The sequence below is a fragment of the Lepisosteus oculatus genome, chromosome 14 (genome assembly GCF_040954835.1).
Source record: "Lepisosteus oculatus isolate fLepOcu1 chromosome 14, fLepOcu1.hap2, whole genome shotgun sequence".
Lineage (NCBI taxonomy): Eukaryota > Metazoa > Chordata > Actinopteri > Semionotiformes > Lepisosteidae > Lepisosteus > Lepisosteus oculatus.
Window position 1 is genome coordinate 35,522,885 of NC_090709.1, and position 24,728 is coordinate 35,547,612.

The following is a 24,728-nucleotide window of genomic DNA, read 5'->3' on the forward strand; positions in this document are numbered from 1 at the left end:
AGTGTCTGTTTATCATTGAGTTCGATGGGTTTGAGGTAAAATTGTGTAGAATGTCGATTTATTGTAAAATTGTGTCAACGTCTCTTTATCATTGAGCTCAGGGGGTTTGAGGTAAAACTTTGTAAAAGTTTATCTTTGAGCTCGGGGGGTTTGTGGTGAAATTGTGTAAAAGTGTCTTTATCATGGTAAAATTGTGTAAAAGTGTCTATCATTGAGGTGAAATTGTGTAAAAGTGTCTGTTTATCATTGAGCTCGACGGGTTTGAGGTGAAATTGTGTAATAATAATTGCTTACACTCCTATAGTGCTTTTCTGGACACTCCATTGTACGCGCTTTACAGAATGAGGACTCCCCACCACCACCAATAAGGTAAGTGGTGATATAAGTGTCTTTTTATCATTGAGGTTAAAATTGTGTAAAAAGTGTCTGTTTATCATTGAGCTCGGGGGGTTTTTGATGAAAATGTTTAAAAGTGTCTTTTTATCATTGAGCTCAGGGGTTTGTGGTGAAATTGTGTAAAAGTGTCTCTATCATTGAGCTCGTGGGGTTTGAGGTAAAATTGTGTAAAAGTGTATGTTTATCATTGAGGTGAAATTGTGTAAGAAGTGTCTGTTTATCATTGAGTTCGATGGGTTTGAGGTAAAATTGTGTAGAATGTCGATTTATTGTAAAATTGTGTCAACGTCTCTTTATCATTGAGCTCAGGGGGTTTGAGGTAAAACTTTGTAAAAGTTTATCTTTGAGCTCGGGGGGTTTGTGGTGAAATTGTGTAAAAGTGTCTTTATCATGGTAAAATTGTGTAAAAGTGTCTATCATTGAGGTGAAATTGTGTAAAAGTGTCTGTTTATCATTGAGCTCGACGGGTTTGAGGTGAAATTGTGTAAAAAGTGTCTGTTTATCATTGAGCTCGTGGGGTTTGAGGTAAAATTGTGTAATAATAATTGCTTACACTCCTATAGTGCTTTTCTGGACACTCCATTGTACGCGCTTTACAGAATGACGACTCCCCTCCACCACCACCAAGGTAAGTGGTGACATAAGAGTGTCTGTTTATCATTGAGGTTAAAATTGTGTAAAAATGTCTTTTTATCATTGAGCTCGGTGGGGGGGTTTGATGAAATTGTTTAAAAGTGTCTGTTTATCATTGAGCTCGACGGGTTTGAGGTAAAATTGTGTAAAAGTATCTATCATTGAGCTCGGGGGGTTTGAGGTAAAATTGTGTAATATTAATAATTGCTTACACTCATATAGTGCTTTTCTGGACACTCCACTCTACGCTACGCGCTTTACAGAATGAGGACTCCCCTCCACCAACACCGAGGTAATTTATCATTGAGGTTAAAATTGTGTAAAAGTGTCTTTTTATCATTGAGCTCGGCGGGTTTGAACTTGAACTTGAACTTTATTGCCATATGTAACCGGTACTGGTACAATGGAATTCTTACTTACAGAAAGTCTCTCGATTGTAAAACAAGTGTAAAAAACAAAACAAAGTGTACAAACAAACAATAGACAATGTGCAAGTAAACATGCAGACAGTTTGAATGTAAACAATACAGACGTGTAAACAATGACTGGAGACGTACAATAAATAAATTACAATGAGGTAGATGGTGATGGTGTAGGTGTGGTCCGAGGGGGATGGCTAAATGTGTTCGCCAGTCTCACTGCTTGTGGATAGAAGCTATTGAAGAATCTAGTGGTAAGTGTCCGTATGCTCTTATATCTCTTGCCTGAGGGCAGTGGGGTGAAGAGGTCATGCCCGGGGTGGTGACTGTCCTCTGTGATGGCCAGAATTCTACCACGGCAGCGGTCCTCATAGAGCTGTTTAATCTCGGTGAGACCGCAGCCGATGATCTTCTGGGCCATATTGACCATTCTCTGCAGTGCCTTTCTTTCTCGCGAAGAGGTGTTGCCATACCACACGGTGATCCCGTTGGTGAGGACGCTCTCGATAGTGCAGCGGTAGAAGTTCACCAACACATGTATTGGCATCCCCCATCGCTTGAGGCACCTCAAGAAATAAAGGCGCTGCTGAGCCTTCTTCATGATAGAGTCAGTGTTCACAGTCCAGGTTAGATCTTTAGAGATGTGAATTCCAAAAACCTAAAGCTGGTGACTGTTTCCACTTCCGTTCCATCAATACTGAGTGGGCTGTGAGTGTGTGGCCTGTGTCTCCGAAAGTCCACTATTAGCTCTTTCGTTTTCTTTATGTTCAAGTCCAGGTTATTGCTATGACACCACCTAAGCAGCTGTACAACTTCATCCCTGTAAGTGGACTTGTCATCATCACTGATCAGTCCTATTATAGTGGTGTCATCTGCAAACTTAATGATGCGGTTGTTGCTGTGTCTTGCTGTGCAGTCGTGAGTAAATAGGGAGTACAACCTTGGACTCAGACAGCAGCCTTGTGGGGTTCCAGTGCTCAGGGTGAGTGGTGTTGATGTTTTATTGCCTATCCGCACCACCTGTGGTCTCTCGATAAGAAAGTCCAGCAGCCAGTTGCAGACAGAGTTGCACAGACCTAATCCCCTGAGCTTTGTCACCAGTTGACTGGGTATGATGGAATTGAATGCTGAACTGTAGTCCACAAACAGCATTCTCACATACAGTACGAGTTCTTAGTGTCCAGGTGTTCCAAGGCTGTATGCAGAGCCAGGGAGACAGCATCATCCACTGATCTGTTGTTCTGGTAGGCGAACTGCAGGGGGTCCAGGGACTCTGTGATGGAGGAGTTGATGTGTGACAACACCAGCTTCTCCAGGCATTTCATCACCACAGATGTTAATGCTACTGGGCGGTAATCATTCAGGCATGTCACTTTTGTCTTTTTGGGGGTTGGAACAATAGTGGTGAAATTGTGTAAAAAGTGTCTATCATTGTAAAATTGTGTAAAAGTGTCTTTTTATCATTGAGTTCGACGGGTTTGAGGTCAAATTGTGTAAAAATTGTCTGTTTATCATTGAGCTCGACGGGTTTGAGGTAAAATTGTCAAAAGTGTCGGTTTATCATTGAGCTCGACGGGTTTGAGGTAAAATTGTGTAAAATGTGTGTTTTTATCATTGAGCTCGACGGGTTTGAGGTAAAATTGTGTCAAAAGTCTATTTTTATCATTGAGCTTGACGGGTTTGAGGTAAAATTGTGTCAAAAGTCTATTTTTATCATTGAGCTTGACGGGTTTGAGGTAAAATTGTGTCAAAAGTCTTTTTATCATTGAGCTCGACGGGTTTGAGGAAAAATTGGGTCAAAAGTGTCGGTTTATTATTGTGCTCGACGGGTTTGAGGTAAAATTGTCAAAAGTGTCTGTTTATCATTGAGCTCGACGGGTTTGAGGTAAAATTGTGTCAAAAGTGTATTTTTATCAATGAGCTCGACGGGTTTAGGTACAATTGTGTCAAAAGTGTCTGTTTATCATTGAGCTCGACGGGTTTGAGGTAAAATTGTGTCAAAAGTGTCGGTTTATCATTGAGCTCGACGGGTTTGAGGTAAAATTGTGTCAAAAGTGTCAGTTTATCATTGAGCTCGACGGGTTTGAGGTAAAATTGTGTCAAAAGTGTCGGTTTATCATTGAGCTCGACGGGTTTAGGTACAATTGTGTCAAAAGTGTCTGTTTATCATTGAGCTCGACGGGTTTGAGGTAAAATTGTGTCAAAAGTGTGTTTTTATCATTGAGTTCGACGGGTTTGAGGTAAAATTGGGTCAAAAGTGTGTTTTTATCATTGAGCTCGACAGGTTTGAGGTAAAATTGTGTAATAATAATTGCTTACAGTCATATAGTGCTTTTCTGGACACTCCACTGTACGCGCTTTACAGAATGAGGACTCCCCACCACCACCACCAAGGTAAGTGGTGATATAAGAGTGTCTGTTTATCATTGAGGTTAAAATTGTGTAAAAGTGTCTTTTTATCGTTAAGCTCGGTGGGTTTGAGGTCAAATTGTGTAAAAGTGTCTTTTAATCATTGAGCTCGGGGGCTTTTTGGTGAAATTGTGTAAAAGTGTCTTTATCTTTGAGCTCGCGGTGTTTGTGGTGAAATTGTGTAAAAGTGTCTATCTTTGAGCTCGCGGTGTTTGTGGTGAAATTGTGTAAAAGTGTCTATCATTAAGGTAAAATTGTATTTTTATCATTGTGCTCGATGGGATTGTGGTCAAATTGTGTAAAAGCGTCTTTTTATCATGGAGCTCGACGGGTTTGAGGTAAAATTGTGTAAAAGTTTCTTTATCATTGAGCTCAGGGGGTTTGTGGTGAAATTTTGTAAATGTCTTGATCATTGAGCTCGAGGGGGTTGTGGTAAAATTGTGTATAAGTGTCTTTTATTGAGCTCGGGCTGTTTGAGGTGAAATCGTGTAAAAGTGTCTATCAATGAGGTAAAACTGTGTAAAAGTGTCTTTTTATCATTGTGCTCGCGGTTTGTGGTAAAATTGTGTAAAAGTGTCTTTTTATCATTGTGCTCGGGGGTTTTGTGGCGAAATTGTGTAAAAGTGTCTATCATTGAGCTCAGGAGCTTTGTGTTACAGTTGTGTAAAAGTATCTTTTTATCATTGAGCTCAGGGGGTTTGAGGTGAAATTGTGTAAAAGTGTCTTTTTATCATTGTGCTCAGGGAGGGTTTGTGGTGAAATTGTGTAGAAGTCTTTTTATCATTGTGCTTATGGGGTTGTGGAGATATTGTGGTTTTTGGGTGTGAAAGTCTTATTGTTCACACGTTGCTGCTGTGATGTGGCCTTTCGCCTGTAGGTGGCGCTCTCTCCTGTCATTTTTAAATGTACCAGTCCTGATGGATGACTGTACACATCCTCAGTCAAGGGGAATATCTAATTAGTTATTTTCCAAATAGCATTTTTGTATGAAACATTTAAAGAAATCGACAACCACTTTTCAAAACGCACAATAACACAGACTGGTGTTTGACAACGAGTAAATAAGAGAAAGGCGAAACGAGAATTCACCATCACTTTCTGCATGTTTACTGTGACCTGTCCTGATCATGAGAAGTCTTAGACGCGTCTCTTCACCAGACAGTTTAATACAGCAGTTCTACATGGGACCGGTGTGAGAGTATGTGGGTAACAGTGATGGCTCTCTCTGCTGTACTGCTGTGGCCCTCCCTCCTGATGACAGAATCGTCTCACACTTCACCTTCACAGACACAAGCTGATAGAAACAGTTTGATCAATAAATGAACTAAAAACCGATTCACACATTTGCTGCACTTCAGCTGAACAGAGACGACGTTTTCAAACCGTCTATATTGGAGGTTTGCATCACCACTGCTAAAATCGACAACAATGTTGTAAAGACGTGTTTTCGAGGTTTGCTTCGGTTCAGATGACACCTCAAATACAGTAATACAGTATAAAAATAAGTGACAGGAAATACGCTGTGCTGAAGCTCTGTATGATGACGTGTTCTTGCAGGTTTATTTGAGTTCAGGTAAAGAGAAATGAAAGTTTTATAAACACTTATTTCGAAGGTGTGTTTCACTCCAGGGGAAGTGAGCAGAAACTAAACCAAAGAAATGCAAGAACAGGGCGTACAGATGCGTTATGAAAGGGTGTCCTGGATGTTTGACTCAAAAACAACGATATAAAAACCGAAAACAGGAGATCTGCAGGTTGTCCGTTAAACCTTGAAGTTTATTAAGTAGTGATCAGCAGTAACTTACTGGTTTGCCCCGGTTCTTGTCTTCCAGTTCAGGACTTGTGCTGGGGAATGAGTGTGGTCTGTGGGCTCTGGCGGGAACAGTCACACTGTGGGGACGGGGGTATCCTGTTCCTGCTCTGATGTTCTCTCCTGGAACCTCCATTAACATGTGATCTCAAGAAAAGAGAGTGATTGATTGGCTTTGAGTGCCTTGTGAAATTCTCTGGGCTCGACCCCGTGTTTCGGCTGCGATGCCGTCGAGCGATCATCTGCTGTGAGTTCCCTTGTGGTGTCCCCATGTGACTGCGTGTGCCCGTGTCACTGCTGTGTGTGACAGTGGATTCCTCTCCGTCACCCCTCAGGTGTTCCTGGGTCTCCTCTCCGTGGTGCAGCTGGACTGTAAAGAGTGCGCTGGAGAGGATTGAGCTGCTGCGGTGGAGGAGTGTGAGATGTGCTGAGTGTGAGACTGACGAGCGCAGGCGAGCGGCGGCTCTCGCCTTCCTCCCGAACTTCGGTCTGAAACCTCATGAACGCTCTCGGCAAGGTCAGTCGGTCGGTGTCCTTAAATGTTTTGATCACCTGTTATTCCTCTCATCGTCCAGGCAGGGGTGTTGAGTTCCGCCCGTCTTCCGCACGTTCAGAGAGACCGACCCTGTGAGCGCACACGGGGGAGAGAGAGAGGAGGAGCAGGCCCCACTTCCAGCCTCTCACTCTTTCACAGCCCCGTACCTGAGGACCAGAGCGTCTCTCGTCAGCAGGGCCTCGCGCCTGCAGGTGACTGAAGTGTGCTTTTATATACAGGTGAGAGAGAGTGCACAAGAATCGTCAGAAGTCAACACCGTTCGTTAGAGATGGATGATGTCCAAGGTCACCCAGAAATAGAGCACGACAGGTCACTCAGAGGAAAGGTATTTTTAATTTTTCACCGGCGTATGGATCTACCAAGTACAGAAGCCAGACAAAAAACATTGAAATGCAATTTGAAATTCACACTGACATGTTGAGAACTGTTCCTTAGAAGCGTTTGATCTGTGTTCAGATCTTCTGCTAAGGAGATGTGGTCAGGAAAGGCAGAGACGCCTTCTCTCGTCTGACCGTTGTGTCTGCAAACCCTGAGGTGTCCTGCGGTCTTTATAATCTATAACCACACTTTCCCCTGTGGACATGAAATCATCTGTCGCAGCAGGATGCCGATTGATTTGAAAGGCAGCTTTATCCCGACAGCATGAGAGAGAGGCCAACATCAGTCTGGCTGGAGGTCTGGTGAAAGGAAAGCTTTTAATTTAGAGAATTTAAAATGATTTTTGTAGATTTTAAAACAAAGGGATTGAGTAGAACTAAGTTATTTTATTTCAGTTGAACTTTTAGGAACAGTTATTTTACGAAACCCGAACATTATTCTGTGTTTTGGTTTACTCGAGATTTAACGCAAGATGGAGTTTCCTGCAGGAGTTCTCGGGCGGTGCGGAACGTGTTTAGTGTCCTGCAGGAGTTCTCGGACGGTTTGGAACGTGTTCACTGTCCTGCAGTCCAGGCTCTCACTACGGAGCTCGCCAGTTTGACGTCTTGAGCGATTTTCCTCAGCCTCTGGTTTCTCTCCCTCACGATCCTGCGCTCCTCCGGCAGCAGTTTCTCGTTGTTGGCGATCTTGGCGAGGATCTCGGCGTGCTGTTTCATCTTGCGCAGCTCGGCGATGCGGGCCTCCTCTCCCTCGTTGCGGATGAGCAGCTCGATGTAGGCGGCCGTGGACAGAGTGTTGGGCTTCAGGGCGATCTCCTCCAGGCAGTTGGAGGACAGCCTGATCAGCTGCATGATCCGATCCTCGACCGTCTCGAAGTCCATTTAGATTTTCTCAAGCATCTCCTTCGTCGACATCAACTTGCCGGAAGCCTTCACAAAGTTGTCCTTGAGTTCTTTGACTGTTTTCATGACCTTGACCACTTCGTACTCCCACATCGTCATCTCGGATATGTGATCGGAGTAGTGTCAGTTACCTGGACAGATCACACAGAATCCAGCGTCATCCATGACGGCGCAGAGATTGATTTCTCCTGGCGTGGGAAGAAAACATCCTTAATGGCACGAAACCAGACAGTTGTTGCAGTTTGTTGAGAGATGCTTGGTGTTCTTCCGTTTCGGGACCAGCTCCTCGATTTCCGTCTCGAAGTTCTTGTTCTGCTCCCTGCTGGCCTGCTCGTTTTCCAGACATGCCCTGATCTTCTTCATTTCGCTCAGCTTCGCCAGCCCGGCCGAGATCTGAGGCAGCAGCCTCGCCATCGCCGTCTCCAGCCTCTCGCGCTCCTCCAGGACTTTCTTCATCAGCGCCAAGTCCTTCCCCTCCGTCTTCTCCAACGTTTGGAAAAACCTCTTCAGCTGCTATACGTTGTTCGTCCAGACGATTTTCTCCAGCTTGTTCGTGTCCTCTTCGTCTTTGTCCCTGAGCCCTCCCCGTTGGAATCGGTGTCGGGCCTCTCGTTTTGCATGTAAAGGGGGGAGTTGTTAAATTCGAAGTGCGTCGCTTTGCCCTTCCGGTACTGCTGGATGGAGGGAGGTCAGCCAAGCCAGAGACGCCTGGACCAGGAAGCACACGGCATCAATGTGGACGACGAATCCCTTCTGGTTGTGGAGCTCGTAGGACGTCACGATGGAGGTCTGACTCTCTGCCTGCGAGCGGTTGGTCTCCTCGTGGATCAGCTTGAATCGAAACCGGTCCTCCCACTGCACGCCCAGGATGTAATTGATCATCGCGTTGATGAGGGTGGTCTTCCCTGCCCCCGTGGCCCCCAGAAGGATGATGACCTTATTGTTCCCTTCTTCTACTTTCCTGCCGAACGTGAAGCACTGGAAATGCTGCTCGTCGGTGGGCTCCTGTTCCAGCGAACTTCCTGCCCTCAGGTACTCCAGAGTGCACACCCTCCCTCTGGCTTTGAGCTTCGTCCATGTTTTGCTGTCTTGCTCGTCCGTTGCCCCCTTGAAGACCTCTCTGTATTCAGCTTCGTAGGAAGTAACGCTGACTCCCTGTCCCACAGAGGTGGGCATGTCCCAGGTGACCGTCATGGAGTTTGGTCCTGTTGATTTCTGCTGAGGAGCTCCGGGGGGGGCTGAAGGAAGCGTCTTGCAGGAAGGAGTTGCGTCGCTGGTACAGCTGACTCCGGGTTTGCAAACCGCCTGGCAGCCGAATCGATATGAAGCGTTCAGGTCCAGGTTCAGGTCGATTGACGCCACACAGAACCCGATACCTCACGATCTCTCTGGCGCCGTACTTCGGCGGGCGGAACGCTGGCTGGACGGAGTCGTGCAGAGTTGTCAGCACAGCCGGTACCCCCGGCTGGGAAGGCAGCTCGAAGTGCTTGCTGGCCAGAGCCCCCCTTTCGAGGAGGTAAACGGAAGATCAGGTGTGGACCTCGTCGTCGATTGAAGCCACACAGATCTTGTTCGGTCTGCCTTTGTTCTCTCTCTCGAAGTCTAGGAATAGTCTGATGTTCTCCCGCGTCAGGGTTGTGACCCCTGACCTGAACCATTTTCCCCGTCTTCCCTCTGGCTCGAGATCAGGAGCTAGCTCTTCACCCGTCCCTCGTTCGGAGGAGGTCAGATAGCTTTCCAAGATGTTAAGGTATTGCTCCCTTTGCTTCAGCGATGTAAACGCAAAGCACACCACGTACTCGTTCGCCGAATCGCACACGACTTGGTCCAGGTCACTGCTGGAGGGCGCCACGGTGACGTCGCTCATGATCTGTAGGTAAGATCTAAGCACGTTCAGCTCCCGCTCCTTGTTTTCCAGGAACTGCGCGAGCAGGGCGTTTCGGAAGGGGGAGCGCTCTCTTCTGCTCAGGTCGAACTAACCCGATGCTGACGATTGTGGCAGCCTGGGAGTCCAGTTTTGTCAGTGGGTAAAGCCAGACTGTCATGGGCACGGCGTGCTCTCTGTCTTTTCCAAGCAGGTGTGGGAGAGATGAATAGACCTTGATGGCGTCTTGGAACGTCACCGGATTCTTTTCAAGAGTAAAATCCCCGTAGAATTTGCAGTTGAACTTGTTGAACTTGTCCGCCTGCTGGCGTTCCTCGTCCGTCATTCTGAGGGACGCTTCGCCTTCGATCGACACACACGGGATCATCTTTATCGCCACGTGCAGACTGCCCTGGACGTCTTTCTGCTTCTCCTCTGCCGAAACCTCCCGGTCGAAGACGAAGAAGGCCTGCGCGCATTCAGAGCAGACGCCTTGTCCTCAATGATCTGGAAATCTGTGTTCGGCTGAGGACGCACGTCGATGTCTTTCTGCAGCATCTTGGCGTCCCATAATGTGAATCCTGCGGGGAGACAAGAAATAGAAGAGGTGTTAATGGGGCTTTACAAGCTTGTCGCACTACAGGGAGTGATCTTTCAGCTGTGCTGTCAAGTGTAGCTGTAGCGTCCCTGGTGGTCTAGTGGTCAGGATTCGGCGCTCTCACCGCCACGGCCCGGGATTGATTCCCGGTCAGGGAATGTCAATACTCTTCTGGGGTGGAGTGATGGATCTGTTCCTGTGGCTGGAAGGTTGCCGGTTCAAATCCCGCAGCCAGCAGAGGAATCTGACTCCGTTGGGTCCCTGAGCAAGGCCCTTAACCCCAACTGCTCCAGGGGCGCTTTACAATGGCTGACTCCTGACCCTGCACTCTGACCCCCAGCTTCTCTCCCTGTCTGTGTGTCTGTCTCATGGAGAGCAAGCTGGGGTCTGTGAAAAGACACATTCCTAATGCAAGAAATTGTATAGGGCCAATAAAGCAACATTATCAACATGATCACATTATTATAAATCGTAATCAATGCTACAGATATAAGCGCAAGGCGAGGCATCCTGACCACAAGGATGAGGCTGAAGCCCCACCACTGATGCAGCCCTCCAGTGAGAGATTTTGGTTCAACAGGCCCGTTGGGTTATTCACAAGCATTTAATCACTGATCACTGATCGAGGGTGTGATGGGAGCGTCTGAGATTCACATTCCCTGAAGGGCAGACGGGAGATTTGGGCTGCCTGACGCCAGACATAGGAACAGATGACGAGTGCCTGCTTGCTGGTTCCACTGGGTGAACAGAAGGATTTAATAGCGGGTGATGAGAATGAGGAACTCGGAGCAGTTTCAGTGGGATCGGGCTTCAATGCAAGCGTCCAGTTCTTGTGGTCCTTTTGTCACGACTGAAACAACGAGGATGAAAAACAAACGCCGGCCAGAGCGATGGGAACCTGTCGGAGTTTCCACTGTGGGTTAACGCTAGGGGACGACACTGCACCAGACTGGAGCCAGATGGAGTGTCCACTGTGGGTTAACGCTAGGGGACGACACTGCACCAGACTGGAGCCAGATGGAGGTTCCACTGTGGGTTAACGCTAGGGGACGACACTGCACCAGACTGGAGCCAGATGGAGTGTCCACTGTGGGTTAACGCTAGGGGACGACACACCACCAGACTGGAGCCAGATGGAGTGTCCACTGTGGGTTAACGCTAGGGGACGACACACCACCAGACTGGAGCCAGATGGAGTGTCCACTGTGGGTTAACGCTAGGGGACAACACGATACCAGTCTGGAGCCAGATGGGTATGACTGGAAGCTGGGGAGGAAGTGACCTCATCATTGACACTCTGTCTCTGGGAACACCAAGGACTGTGAACTGCAGACTACCAGGCAGCATGGCAACCATTAGGATTCAGTAGCGTTCTGCAGAGTGTGGAGAGGGAGACATTGAAGGAGCTGCGTCTTTGATGTGTAGAGAAAACTTATCAGAATCAGCTCAGTATAGCTCTCACCTGGAATCTGTCATAGAGCTGAAAGACAGTCATACAGCTGGAGACGGGTCACCTCAGTGTGAATCTCTCACCTGGAATCAGTGTGTCTATCAGGGTCATACAGAATCCCCAGCTGGATCAAACGAACGCATGACCCCAAACTGTCTGGATAGCTTCTGTAAAAACGTTTTCTAAACCTTGGAGTTGTACAGTTTTAGACGCTTTGTGATTGTGCTCTCTGTATAAATTACAAGAATTAGAGCCATGATCGGATCAAGGATAGGATCGGAGCCACGCTCCTCGCCAGCTCTCCCTCCTCTGTACCCAGCCAGTGTTGAAACTGATACCGGAGACACTGCTGTACACCGAGAGGGGCGGGGGTGGGGAACAAGCTGATACCCTGGCTTCTCTCCAGACACAGCTGGGTGAGCTCCTCCAGTCAGGACAGGAGGCTCTACTGTACACAGAGAGGGGCGGGGGTGGGGAACAAGCCGCACAGCCCTGTTGTTGAAGCCGATACTCTTTAACTGATGACTTCCAGTCAGCAGCAGGGGCAGTCGATCACTCGGGATGCAGAAAGCAGAACAGGACACCCAGTTATCTGAACATGTTACTTTATTATAACTTCTACAAAAAGATTCACGACAAGAACCAGACGAACCCGAGAGCCTTCGACACGCCAGCGCCGCCCAGAGGCAGCGCGAGGACCGCTGACGGGGAACGCACCAACGTCTCCATATATTGGTGTAACAATCTGTCCCGTACGCTATGTACAACATTAGTAGTCGGCGAAGAAATTAAATTAATTAATTAAAACTTCTACAGAAAGATTCACGACAAGAACCAGACGAACCCCGTCCCCCAGAACACCCTGGACTGACTCCACCTGCTCCTGTCCTGCTCCGCACAGCGGCGCCCCCTGTGGCCGGAGGTGTGACACCGCAGGGCTGAACCCCAACTCCCCCTCCCTCCCTTCCCCACCCTCTGCTTGGCATGGCTCCCCCCTCTCTCAAACTGGTGGGGCAAAAGTTTCTAGCACCTTCTGTGCTCCCCTGTCCCCTCCGACACCCCGCCAGCTCCCAGATCATTCCCCTGCCTCCAGCAGCCACCTTCCGGACCGGGCTGGGCGGACGACCGCAGAACCGGCGCTCGGGGGGAGCCGGGCCACGTCACGACTGCGGGCGCCACGATCACAGCCAGTTTCACATCGATCGCCGTTCCGGGGCGACCTGTTTGTTCTGTAGTGTGAACAGTGACACGCACGCGCACGACATGAGAGATCATTAAAACAGAGAGACGTGAGAACCTCCGCGCACACACGCCGAGCGAGCAGCAGAGTCATTTCTCCTCCCCGCCGTTAGTGACGCAGGTCCGCTTGTCCACGAGCCGCTGAGGTCCGATCACGCGGCCCTCGCGTCTGTCCTGCACACCGGGGCGCAGAGACGAGGAGCCTGCAGGACAGGAGACAGGAGAGAGACGGGTGAGCCTGCAGGACAGGAGACAGGAGAGAGACGAGGAGCCTGCAGGACATGAGAGAGCAGAGAGACGGGTCAGTCTGTACAACAGGTACACCTGGAGAGAGACGGGTCATCCTGCAGGACATGAGAGAGAGACAAGTTCATGAGAGACGAAATTCAGACACTGATGGACACATTCCTAAACACTCCATATCAAACCAACAAACTAGGGATAAACTTGGCCACACAAAAACTAAATCACCTATTCCACAAACTAGCATCAAAATCTAAGCTAAAAACAACTAAAAAAAACTACCAAAAAACAAAAGCAAAAGAAAAGTGGTTTGATACGGAGTGCAAAAACATCAGAAATGCACTACGAAAAGTCTCAAATGAAGAACACAGACAACCACACAACACAGATCTGCAACTCGGGTACTGTGACATGGTAAAACTTTACAAACGCTGAAAAAGAAAAGAAACGCATACATAGACAAACAACTTGCAGAAATTGAGGAGTCACTAAATCAGAACTTTCTGTGAGAAGTGGAACAACTTAAACAAATCAAAACCAGAAGAATTGGCCATCCAAAATGAAACAATCTGGCAAACATACTTTGAAAATCTCCCGAATACAAATCAATCAGACCAAAACCACTTTTGAAAAACTCAAATTTTGGAATTGGCTATCAAAGACCACCAAAACCCCTAAGACTCCCCAATCACTGAGCAGGAGCTACTGGACAAACTCCAGGCCCTCAGATCACGCAAAGCCTGTGGCCATGATGGTGTCATAAATGAGATGCTGAGACACAGCAGCCCAAAGTTGCAACAAGCCCTGCTCAAACTCCTCAATCTCATCATGACAGCTGGATGTTTCCCCGAGGCCTGGAACCAAGGACTGATCACGCCCATCTATAAGAGTGGAGATAAACTCGATCCCAACAACTACCGGGGCATCTGTGTGAACAGTAACCTGGGGAAGGTATTCTGGAGTATCCTAAATACACGAATACTGGCCTTCCTTACTGAACACAGTGTCCTGAGTAAAAGTCAGATTGGCTTCTTGCCAGATCACCGCACATCTAATCACAGTTACACCCTACACACACTGATAGACAAACACATCCACCAAAAACACAAAGGAAAAATTTTTGCCTGCTTTGTCGATTTCAAAAAAGCATTTGACTCGATTTGGCATGAGAGATTGTTTTACAAACTACTCCAAAGTGGCATAGGGGGCAAAGTGTACGACATAATTAAATCAATGTATTCAGAGAGCAAATGTGCAGTGAAAATTGGAAACAAAAGGACCAAATTCTTCACCCAAGGCCGCGGGGTGAGACAGGGCTGCAGCCTGAGCCCAACACTGTTCAATATCTATATCAATGAATTAGCAGGAATGTTGGAGCAGTCTGCAGCTCCTGGTCTCACACTACACGACACAGAAATCAAGTTCCTGCTCTACGCAGATGACCTGGTCCTGCTGTCGCCCACAGAACAGGGGCTGTACTGTCAGACCTGGGCACTGCCAGTCAATCTGGACAAGACCAGAGTTATGGTTTTCCAGAAGAAAGCCAGACCTCAGGGAAACAGGTACAAATTCACACTGAACAACAACACATTGGAGCACACATCCAGCTACACATATCTCGGTCTCACCATCAGCTCTTCCGGGAGTTTTGACCTGGCAGTGAAGGCACTGAGGGAGAAGGCACTCAGGGCTTTCTACGCAATAAGAAGGAGGCTCTTCAACATCAACCCACCAACAAGAATCTGGCTCCAAATATTTGAAAGTGTAATCCAACCCATTGCCCTATACGGCAGTGAAGTGTGGGGTCCCCTCACAGACCAGGATTACACCCAATGGGACAAACACCCCACAGAAACTCTGCACATGGAGATCTGTAGAAACATCCTCCGTGTGCAGAGAAAAACTCCTAACAACGGGTGCAGGGCCGAATTAGGCCAGTACCCACTATTGATAAACATACAGAAAAGAATATAAAGTATTGGCTACACCTAAAAAACAGCGACCAAAATTCCTACCACAGAACTGTATTCAGTGTGTCATCACAGTGGCACAGTACTGTGTTCAGTGTGTGACTACAGTAGGACTGTACTGTGATCAGCGTGTTGTCACAGTGGGACAGTACTGTGACCAGAGTGGGACGCTAGTGTTCAGTGTGTCAACATACAGTGTTCAGTGAGTGATCACAGTAGGACAGTAGTGTCTTCAGTGAGTGATAACAGTGCGACATTACTCTGTTCAGTGTGTGATCACAGTGGGGCAGTACTGTGTTCGGAGTGTGATCACAGTGGCACGGTACTGTGTTCGGAGTGTGATCACAGTGGCACGGTACTGTGTTCGGAGTGTGATCACAGTGGCACGGTACTGTGTTCGGAGTGTGATCACGGTGGCACGGTACTGTGTTCGGAGTGTGATCACGGTGGGACGGTACTGTGTTCACTGTGTGATCACAGTGGCACGGTACTGTGTTCGGAGTGTGATCACAGTGGCACGGTACTGTGTTCGCTGTGTGATCACGGTGGGACAGTACTGTGTTCACTGTGTGAGCCCGGTGGGACAGTACTGTGTTCACTGTGTGAGCCCGGTGGGACAGTACTGTGTTCACTGTGTGAGCCCGGTGGGACAGTACTGTGTTCACTGTGTGAGCCCAGTGGGACAGTGTGTGTTCAGTGCGCGATTACAGTGTCACAGTACTGTGTTCAATGTGTGATCAGAGTGGTACAGTGGTGTGTTCAGTGAGTAATCACAGTGGCATAGTAGTGTTTTTAGTGTGGCATCTGAGAGGCACAGTTCTGTGTTCAGTGCGTGATCAGAGTGGGACAGCACAGTGTTCGGTGCGTGATCAGAGTGGCACGGTACAGTGTTCAGCGTGTGATCACAGTGGCACAGTACTGTGTTTGGTGTGTGATTCTAGTGGCACAGTAGTATGTTCAGTGAGTAATCACAGTAGGACAGTACTGTAATCAGAGTGGGACACTAGTGTTCAGTGAGTAATCACAGTGGCACAGTACTGTGTTCAGTGTGTGATTCCAGTGGCACAGTACTGTGTTCGGTGTGTGATCAGAGTGGGACGGTACTGTGATCAGCGTGTTGTTACAGTGGGACAGTACTGTGATCAGCGTGTTGTCACAGTGGGACAGTACTGTGATCAGCGTATTGTTACAGTGGGACGGTACTGTGATCAGCGTGTTGTTACAGTGGGACAGTACTGTGATCAGCGTGTTGTCACAGTGGGACAGTACTGTGGTCAGTGTGTTGTCACAGTGGGACAGTACTGTGATCAGCGTATTGTTACAGTGGGACAGTACTGTGATCAGCGTGTTGTCACAGTGGGACAGTACTGTGATCAGCGTGTTGTCACAGTGGGACAGTACTGTGATCAGCGTGTTGTCACAGTGGGACAGTACTGTGATCAGCGTGTTGTCACAGTGGGACAGTACTGTGATCAGCGTGTTGTCACAGTGGGACAGTACTGTGATCAGCGTGTTGTCACAGTGGGACAGTACTGTGATCGGCGTGTTGTCACAGTGGGACAGTACTGTGATCGGCGTGTTGTCACAGTGGGACAGTACTGTGATCGGCGTGGGACGCTAGTGTTCAGTGTGTTAGCAGAGTGGCACAGTATTGTGTTCAGTTCGTCATCACACTGGCACAGTACAGTGTGTGATCACAGTGGGACACTGCTGTGTTCAGCGAGTAATCACAGTGGGACAGTACTGTGTTCAGTGTACTTTCAGTCTGTTGTGCTCTTTGTGTGATCAGTACGGTGCTCTGTCCACTGTATAACCTTTATAACTCCTGCATTATATGTACTGTGTTCAGTGGTTGATTACAGTGGGACAGTACTGTGTTCAGTGAGTAATCACAGTGCGACAGAACTGTGTTCAGTGTTCGATCAGAGTGGGACGCTAGTATTCAGTTAGTAATTACAGCGGCACAGTACTTTGTTTAGTGTGTGATCATAGAGGGGCGCTAGTGTTCAGTGAGAAATAATAAATAATAAAGTAAATAATAACAACGTAACGTGGTTTTCAGCCCGTCTACCTAGGCTGCAGCTACTCCTGCATTATGTTTCATGTAGAAGTCTTAGCTTAGATTTTGTTTGCAAAAGACAAGCAAAATCTTTAAATGCAAATAACAAAAACTAGACACAACCGCAGTCCATACGAGGCCCCCTGCTACGCTTTCACTGTTAATTCATTAAAGCCCATATTGTCTGTGCTTTCCCTCACGATAAACAACTGCACCTGAATTGACACATCTCTTCTTGCTGAGTCCTTCGCACAACAAACGACATTTCTCACCGGTCAGGGACAACAATTCTAGTGGAGCATATCGTGTCTTTGACAGGACTGGTAGTGTTTTTAGAGAAACCAACAAGGTCAGTTCTATTCCTTGTGTTTATCACTGTCGGAAATTACTCTCCAGTCAGCTGATTTGTACACCGTGTGTGCAGTTCTTGTGTGAAGGAGATTGTTACTACTATTAGTAGTAGTATTAATAGCAGTTGTATTATTAGTGTTAGTAGTAGTACTGTTGTTATCAGTGGTAGTAGCAGTTGTATTGTTAGTATTGTTATCAGTAGTAGTATTAGTGTTAGTAATACTATTGTTATCAGTAGTAGTATTGGCGGTTCCTCCCGGGGAGCAGCGGCCTGTTTGTGCTTGTACTCCGGCGCGTCTTGACTGTGTGGTGCCGTGTGTATAGTGTATGCCCCAGTATAGTGACGGGGACACTGGACTGTAAACAGGCGCCGTCCTGCGGATGAGACGTCAAACCGAGGTCCTGACTCTCTGTGGTCATTAACAATCCCAGGGTGTCTCTCGAGAACAGTAGGGGTTTTACACCGGCGTCCTGGCCAAATTTCCCATTGGCCCTTACCAGTCATGGCCTCCTAATAATCCCCATCTATGAACTGGCTTCATCACTCTGCTCTCCTCCCCACTGAGAGCTGGTGTGTGGGGAGAGGACTGGGGCGTCATCCAGTTGGGGCTGCACACTGGTGGCAGTAGTGGGATCCCCATGACCTGTAAAGAGCTGCACACTGGTGGTGGTAGTGGGATCCCCATGACCTGTAAAGGGCTGCACACTGGTAGCGGTAGTGGGATCCCCATGACCTGTAAAGAGCTGCACACTGGTGGTGGTAGTGGGATCCCCATGACCTGTAAAGAGCTGCACACTGGTGGTGGTAGTGGGATCCCCATGACCTATAAAGAGCTGCACACTGGTGGTGGTAGTGGGATCCCCATGACCTGTCAAGAGCTCTGAGTGGAGTGTCCAGGAAAGAGCTATAGAAATGTATTATTATTAATATCATCCAGCCCGAACCCCAGCGAGCGTGACTCCCTGACGCTGACCTCTCTCTCTCTCCCCCAGGTGCAGAAGCTCCCCCTGGCGGCCGAGCCCCGCGGCTCCGCTCAGCGGCTGCTTCTGCTGTTGGTGGCTGCGCTGTGTCTCAAGATCTACGCCTCCGAGGAGCCCGGGTGTGAACTGGCGCTGCTTCTGGTCGGCGTCTCTCAGTACCTCAGCAGCAGCAGCTCCGACCTGTGACCTGTGACCTGTGACCTGTGACACCCCGCCCCCTCCTGGGTGGAGTCCGACCGTGACGGGAGAGGCCCTCGAGTCCGGCCCGATACTGATACCCATAACGGCCAGCCGGACCCGAACCCGAGCTCGGACCCGGACCGCTGCCGCCAGGAGAGGGGAGTCCGGGACTCGTGGGCGGAGACGCCCGTGGCGCCTTATCGCTCTGTTTGTTTATTGATTGATTTCCTGCATGGCTTATTTATTTATCTATCTTATTGACGGAGAGACTCGTGCGTCTTATTGAAGGAGAGTATTTCAGTGAGAGCGGAGGTGGTGCTACTCTTCCTTCACCGTGAGGAACTGGAACGGTTCTCCATGATTTTTCGTTGTATAATCGATTGGTCGATGACAGCGAGTGAAATGATCGTGGGGTGGGCGGGGAACGACGCGTGTTTCACTCCCTTCTCCCACCCCCACAAAAACAACACCACCCACGCTCCCCGGCGAGAGACGGAGCCCTGGACTTCCGGTTCCCTTTGCTCTCTTGTGTGGGAATGGCAGGCGAGCCCCAGGCGTGGACGTGTTTCTGCATTGCTCAAGCAGACTCCCACGGACACGCCTGTGAGGTCGCGGTTCGTCTTCATTTTTAACCTTCTTGCGTTCATCGTGAGTGAGGGGAGGGGAGGGGGGGCGGTTTCTCCTCTGAAGCCGACTGAGGTCTTTGTTTGTGTTTCCTAAGTCTTTATTTCAACAGCAGAGATGCCCCCAGAAAAACGCTTTAAAAAAAAGAGAATTTATTCATTAAATCTAAATAAATAATATCTTCATTATGTATGATCGCACTCCTTTCTCCGCCTGGCCGTGGCCTGGGTTTCCTCGTGAGGGAGGGAGCCCCCGGTCTCTGTATGCTCTGTGAACAGATGAATAAAAACGGAGAAGCAGCGGTGTGGTTTGTGTTTGTTCTGGGGAGGGATTGACGCTGCAGAAGAGCCGACTGAGAGTCTGATTGTCCTGAAACTGTACTCGTCCCCAGACCGTCACGGGCTCTGGGGGGGGCGGCTCAGACAAGAGGGGGGAAGGTCGGGGTCAATCAGCGCTCAGGCATCTGCAGTTAAGAGGGGGTCTGTACACAGAGAGGGGTGGGAGGGGGGAACAAGCTGATGAAATCCTCAGGTCTGTTATCTACTGTCTGCTCTCCTTCTCTCTCTGGCCTGCTGTTTACCCAATCTGTCTCTCTCCTGAAGCAGTTCACCTCGGGCCTCTGACTTCTGGTGCCTTGTCTCCCCCTGGCGGGGACAGCGCAGTACTGCAGCGCCTCATTGACTTCATTGATCCAGACGGGTGTGGACCCCAGTGTCCCGACTGCTGGTCAGTACAGATCAGGACACTGTGTGTGAGAGTAGGGGTGTGGACCCCAGTGTCCCGACTGCTGGTCAGTACAGATCAGGACACTGTGTGTGAGAGTAGGGGTGTGACCCCAGTGTCCCGACTGCTGATCAGTACAGATCAGGACACTGTGTGTGAGAGTAGGGGTGTGACCCCAGTGTCCCGACTGCTGGTCAGTACAGATCAGGACACTGTGTGTGAGAGTAGGGGTGTGGACCCCAGTGTCCCGACTGCTGGTCAGGGGTGTTGCTTAGTCGGGGTTCGGTCTGTACTTCCCAAATTCCCTCTTCTCAGTTGTTTGCAGGTGGGATGAAGTGGGGTCCCTGACTGTAAAGTGCTTTGGAGATCCTTTGAGATAAACTTTCCAGAACCCCAAACAAGAGAGTTTGCTTATGAAAAATAATTTTTAAAGTATTTTTTAAATTCCTAAGTGATTAGATATACCAAAAACATTCATAGCAGGCGGCGTCCAAGACTTCATTCTGCCCTGATGAGTTAATCATTAACTGAACCCAGTAAATTTATCAAGGGCCACTGAGAGGACAAAGTCCTGCCCTTCAGATCAGCAGGAAGAGAAGGAGAGAGATGGCAGCGTGTAGGAGCTCAGCGCTCAGCCCTGGTGAGTTTTCTCTTGTTCTACCTGTCAGAGTGTCAGTAAGGGAGTCACTGAGGGTCTCTTCTCTGTCACAGAGCACAGCAGCAGCTGGAGAAGTGTCTTCCTGTCTGCTGAGAGTCTTCTGTTCTGTCTGTCAGACACACAGGCTCTGAACTAGGAGAGAGACAGAAACTGTTTTACTTTCACTTTCTCTTGTCAGCGATCAGAGATCGGTACTGTAAACTCAAGCTGTTTGGAATGTACTAAATATTTTAATCAGGTGTTTATTTAAGGTGAAATGATTGATGTAAAACCTGACTGTGTGCTGATGGTATTGGATTCACACTGTTAGTATTCATGATGCTCAGACACGCTCAGATATGAACATTTCCTGTTTGTTGCTCAGAGGCCGTGTTTATTGTACAGCTGATAATACCAGAGGGGAATCAGTACAGATGAACAACAGAGGAATTTATTTGGCCCATAATTAGTAATGATTCCAGGGTCTCGTGCAGCTGTTTCTCTTGTCCTGACTGGGCAACTTGTTCCCCCCTCCCACCCCTCTCTGTGTACAGTAGGGCCTCCCACTCCTGATTTTAAGTCTTAGTGTTGCTTTGAGTTTCAGTGTTAATTCTGAGGAACTTTGAGGTGTCAATATCTAACTGGTCTTTAATGATGACTGACTGTCACTGAGGATGTTGAATATTTTGTATATATATGTGGTTCACTATCTTCACCCTGTCAGTGTGGGACACTCCCTTCAGACTGAAGAGACTCAGTTCCTCCAGCTTGTCAGTTTCACTGATTTTAAACTAACATCATGCTAGTTCTCTTCAGTGTGGATCACAGTAGATAGTTTCTAAGCAGTTTGAAACTATACAACACACAGATTTCCCAGCCAGGTGGCCCAAACGTTTCTTTATGTAATGTGACATTTTAGACTCACTACTGAAGAATCAGGATGGACTGAATGATTTTACAGTTTTTTACATTTATTTTAAAATAAGGAGGTATAAAGGTTCATTCTGAACACAGGAGTCCCATATGTGTCTGAACTGCCACTGGACACTCAGAGTGTTAGTGGGACTCTACAGGGCTCTCTAGAAGTATTGGCGCCCTTGGTAAAGATGAGCAAGGAAGGAGTTGGGAAAAATGTCTGTGTTGTTTATCAGATGAGAGAAATCTAACCTTTCAGTGAGGTTAAATTATTCTAAGAAAATAAATCCTTATAAAAAATAAACGTACTATTGAGAGAACAGTTAAAAATAAATATATATATTATATAAATTGTAAGAATACAGAATAAGAATGTTGTAAGAATACAGTTTGATTAACATTTACATTAACAGAACATTTTTGTATACCACAGAGAATACACAGAAATATAGTCTCAATAATCTGTGATTTTCCTCTCACAGGGCAGGGACAAGAGAAAAGATGTAGAAAAGTTGTTATCGTGAATTTTAAATGGGATGAGTTGTGAAGATATCTGTGATGAGAACTTTATCATGTAAATAATCTGTGATCTTTCACTCTGACAGGGGAGGAACAGGCTGATTCCCATGAGGCACCACAGCGTCTCTCAGAGATCAGGATCGTGCTGCTGGGGGAGAGATGGTCTGAGAAGAGCTCAGCAGGAAACACCATCCTGGGCAGAGAGGAGTTTGACACTGAGGGAGAACCTCAGGAGTGTGTGAAGAGACAGGGTGAAGTAGCTGGGAGGCAGATCACTGTGGTCGACACTCCAGGCTGGAATGTGTGGAATTATGATGATGATGATGATGATGATCCACAGCAGATCAGACAGGAGGTTGTGCGCAGTGTGTCTCTGTGTCCCCCAGGACCCCACACTCTCCTCCTGGTGATTGATCTGGACTCAAACACCGACTGGAGATCAGCAGAGGAACATCTGGAGCTTCTCAGTGAGAGTGTATGGAGACACACAATAGTGTTGTTCACCTGGTGGTACACACTGAGACACACAACCATTGAGCAGCACATTGAGGAAGAAGGAGAGGAGCTCCAGTGGCTGGTGGAGAAGTGTGGGAACAGGTATCATGTTCTCAACAACAAGAACAGGGACGACCGCACTCAGGTCACAGAGCTGCTGGAGAAGATAGAGGACATGGTGGCAGGAAACTATGGGCTGTACTTCACCACTGACATCAAAGAAATAAACACTGAACTAGAAAAATATATTAAACAAAAGGAGGAGGAGAGACAGAGAGAAACAGGAGAGCTGAGACAGAGGTTGGAGGAGAGACAGAGAGAGACAGAGGAGCTGAGACAGAGGGAGGAGGAGAGACAGAGAGAGACAGAGGAGCTGAGACAGAGGTTGAAGGAGGAGAGACAGAGAGAGACAGAGGAGCTGAGACAGAGGGAGAAGGAGAGACGGAGAGAGATGGAGGAGCTGAGACGGAGGGAGGAGGAGAGACAGAGAGAGACAGAGGAGCTGAGACAGAGGGTGGAGAAGAGACCGAGAGAGACAGGAGAGCTGAGACAGAGGGAGAAGGAGAGACAGAGAGAGACGAAGGAGCTGAGACAGAGGGAGGAGGAGAGACCGAGAGAGACAGAGGAGCTGAGACAGAGGGAGAAGGAGAGACAGAGAGAGACGGAGGGAGGAGGAGAGACAGAGGAGCTGAGACAGAAGTATGAAAGAAGGGAGAGAGAGAGAGAAGAGGAGCTCAGACAGAGGTTGGAGGAGGAGTGGAGCAGGAGAGAAGAGATGCTGAAGGAGAAGATGAGAAAGACACTGGAGGAAGAGGAGCTGGAGAAAGAGACAGAGGAGCCCAGACTGCCTGTCAGGAGGAGGAACAGTAAAGACAACCCTCCCACCAGTGAGTGTGATTGATGCTGTATTACTGAGTCACTGATCTTACTGCTCATCAGACTGAGAGATTCAACCATCTTGTGTCCTGTTAGGAATTAAAATCATACTGTGCTCCGCTCTGTACTGCGTTACTAACACAGTGGCACACAGATCTGTGTCTGTTTAAATCCTCTGTGCTGTAATTGAACTGTTTTCTCTCAGGGAGATTAGATTTAATCCATCACACAGCAGCACAGTCTCTGTAATCTGTTCCTCAAGACTGTTGGACCAACACTCAATCAATCAAGGTTTATTGATCGATGCACGAACAGTACAGCACACAGCGGTGTTGTCAGCATTGAAATCTGCGAGCTCGTTAAAGGCTCGTTAAGAGGGATAGAAGAGCTGGAGGACAGGAATTTATAGGGGTTAACATTGGGATACAACAGATTACACAACTGCAATTCACAGATTGTGTGGAACTAACACAAGGTACAGGGTAGGAGGTATTGAGGTGTCCTGACAGTAGTAGGGTACAGGGTAGGAGGTACTGAGGTGTCCTGACAGTAGTAGGGTACAGGGTAGGAGGTATTTAGTGCTCTTCGTAGGTGTCCTGAGAGTGCCAGTGCCCCCTGTCAGTTCAAGGAGGTAACTGCAGGTGTCTGCTGTGGTTGGCTGTTCAGCAGTCTTACTGCCTGGGGGAAGAAGCTGTTCTGACACCTGGTGGTCTTGGTCTGATACTTCAGTACCGTTTTCCAGATGGTAGTAGAGAGAGCAAGTTGTGTTTAGGGTGACCGGGGTCCCTGAGGATGGACCTGGCCTTCCTGAGGCATCTAACACAGTAGATATCCTCTGTGTTCAGTAGCGCAGCCGGTAGTGTTCTGAGCCAGTGTCACCACCCTCTGGAGGACCCTGAGCTCGTGGGCGGAGCAGTTACCACACCAGGCAGTGATGCAGCCGTTTAGGATGCTCTCAGTGGTGCAGCTGTAGAAGCTGGTCAGGATGTGTGAAGGCAGGCTGAACTTCTTCAGTCTGGGGAGAAAGAACAGGCGCTGTCTTGTCTACGGGGTTGGTGTGGTGTGTCCAGGTCAGGTCGCCTGTGATGTTGACACCTAGGAATTTGAGAATCTGGACCACTGCGGACCCACTGATGTGAATGGGTGTTCAGTGTCAGGGTGGAAGATGTACTTGTGTCGACTCTCACTACCTGCGGTCGGCCTGTCAAAGTCCAGGATCCAGTTGCAGAGAGGGGAGCTCAGTCCTGGGTCCCGGAGCTTGGTGATGAGCCTTGAGGGTACGATGGTGTTGAATGCTGAGCTGTAATCAACAACAACATTCTCACATACGTTTCTCTCTCGTCCAGGTGTGAGAGGGCAGTGTGTAGAGGAGTGGTGATGGCCTCCTCAGTTGATCTGTTAGTGTCAAAGGCAGCTCTGAAGTCCAGCAGGACAGGAGTGGGTGAAAGAGCCCATCAGCAGATCATTAGAACCCCAGACAAGAGCTGTTTCTGTACATCAG

The 24,728-nt window shown here is 48.3% G+C and overlaps 1 protein-coding gene and 1 non-coding gene across 2 annotated transcripts; both read left to right on the plus strand.

Moving 5' to 3' along the window:
* Positions 1-10,051: 10,051 nt before the first annotated feature.
* trnae-cuc (transfer RNA glutamic acid (anticodon CUC)) lies at positions 10,052-10,123 on the plus strand. The gene has a single exon. It is a non-coding gene; the product is annotated as a tRNA-Glu (tRNA).
* Positions 10,124-12,013: 1,890 nt separating this feature from the next.
* Positions 12,014-24,313, plus strand: LOC138242576 (GTPase IMAP family member 9-like). The gene is made up of 7 exons (XM_069198113.1): positions 12,014-12,167; positions 12,483-12,601; positions 18,271-18,399; positions 18,490-18,645; positions 19,454-19,499; positions 21,943-22,639; positions 24,298-24,313. The coding sequence occupies exons 1-7, from the start codon at positions 12,014-12,016 to the stop codon at positions 24,311-24,313; spliced, it is 1,317 nt and encodes a 438-aa protein (XP_069054214.1).
* The last annotated feature ends 415 nt before the right edge of the window (positions 24,314-24,728 follow it).

Excerpts from the sequence above, each read along its gene's own strand:
- LOC138242576 (XM_069198113.1), top strand. The coding sequence starts at position 12,014 with ATGTTACTTTATTATAACTTCTACAAAAAGATTCACGACAAGAACCAG. Across the intron at positions 12,602-18,270 it reads CTGCGGGCGCCACGATCACA|GTGCAGAAGCTCCCCCTGGC; the intron begins GCCAGTTTCACA and ends TCTCTCCCCCAG. Across the intron at positions 19,500-21,942 it reads CTCAGACAAGAGGGGGGAAG|GGGAGGAACAGGCTGATTCC; the intron begins GTCGGGGTCAAT and ends TCACTCTGACAG.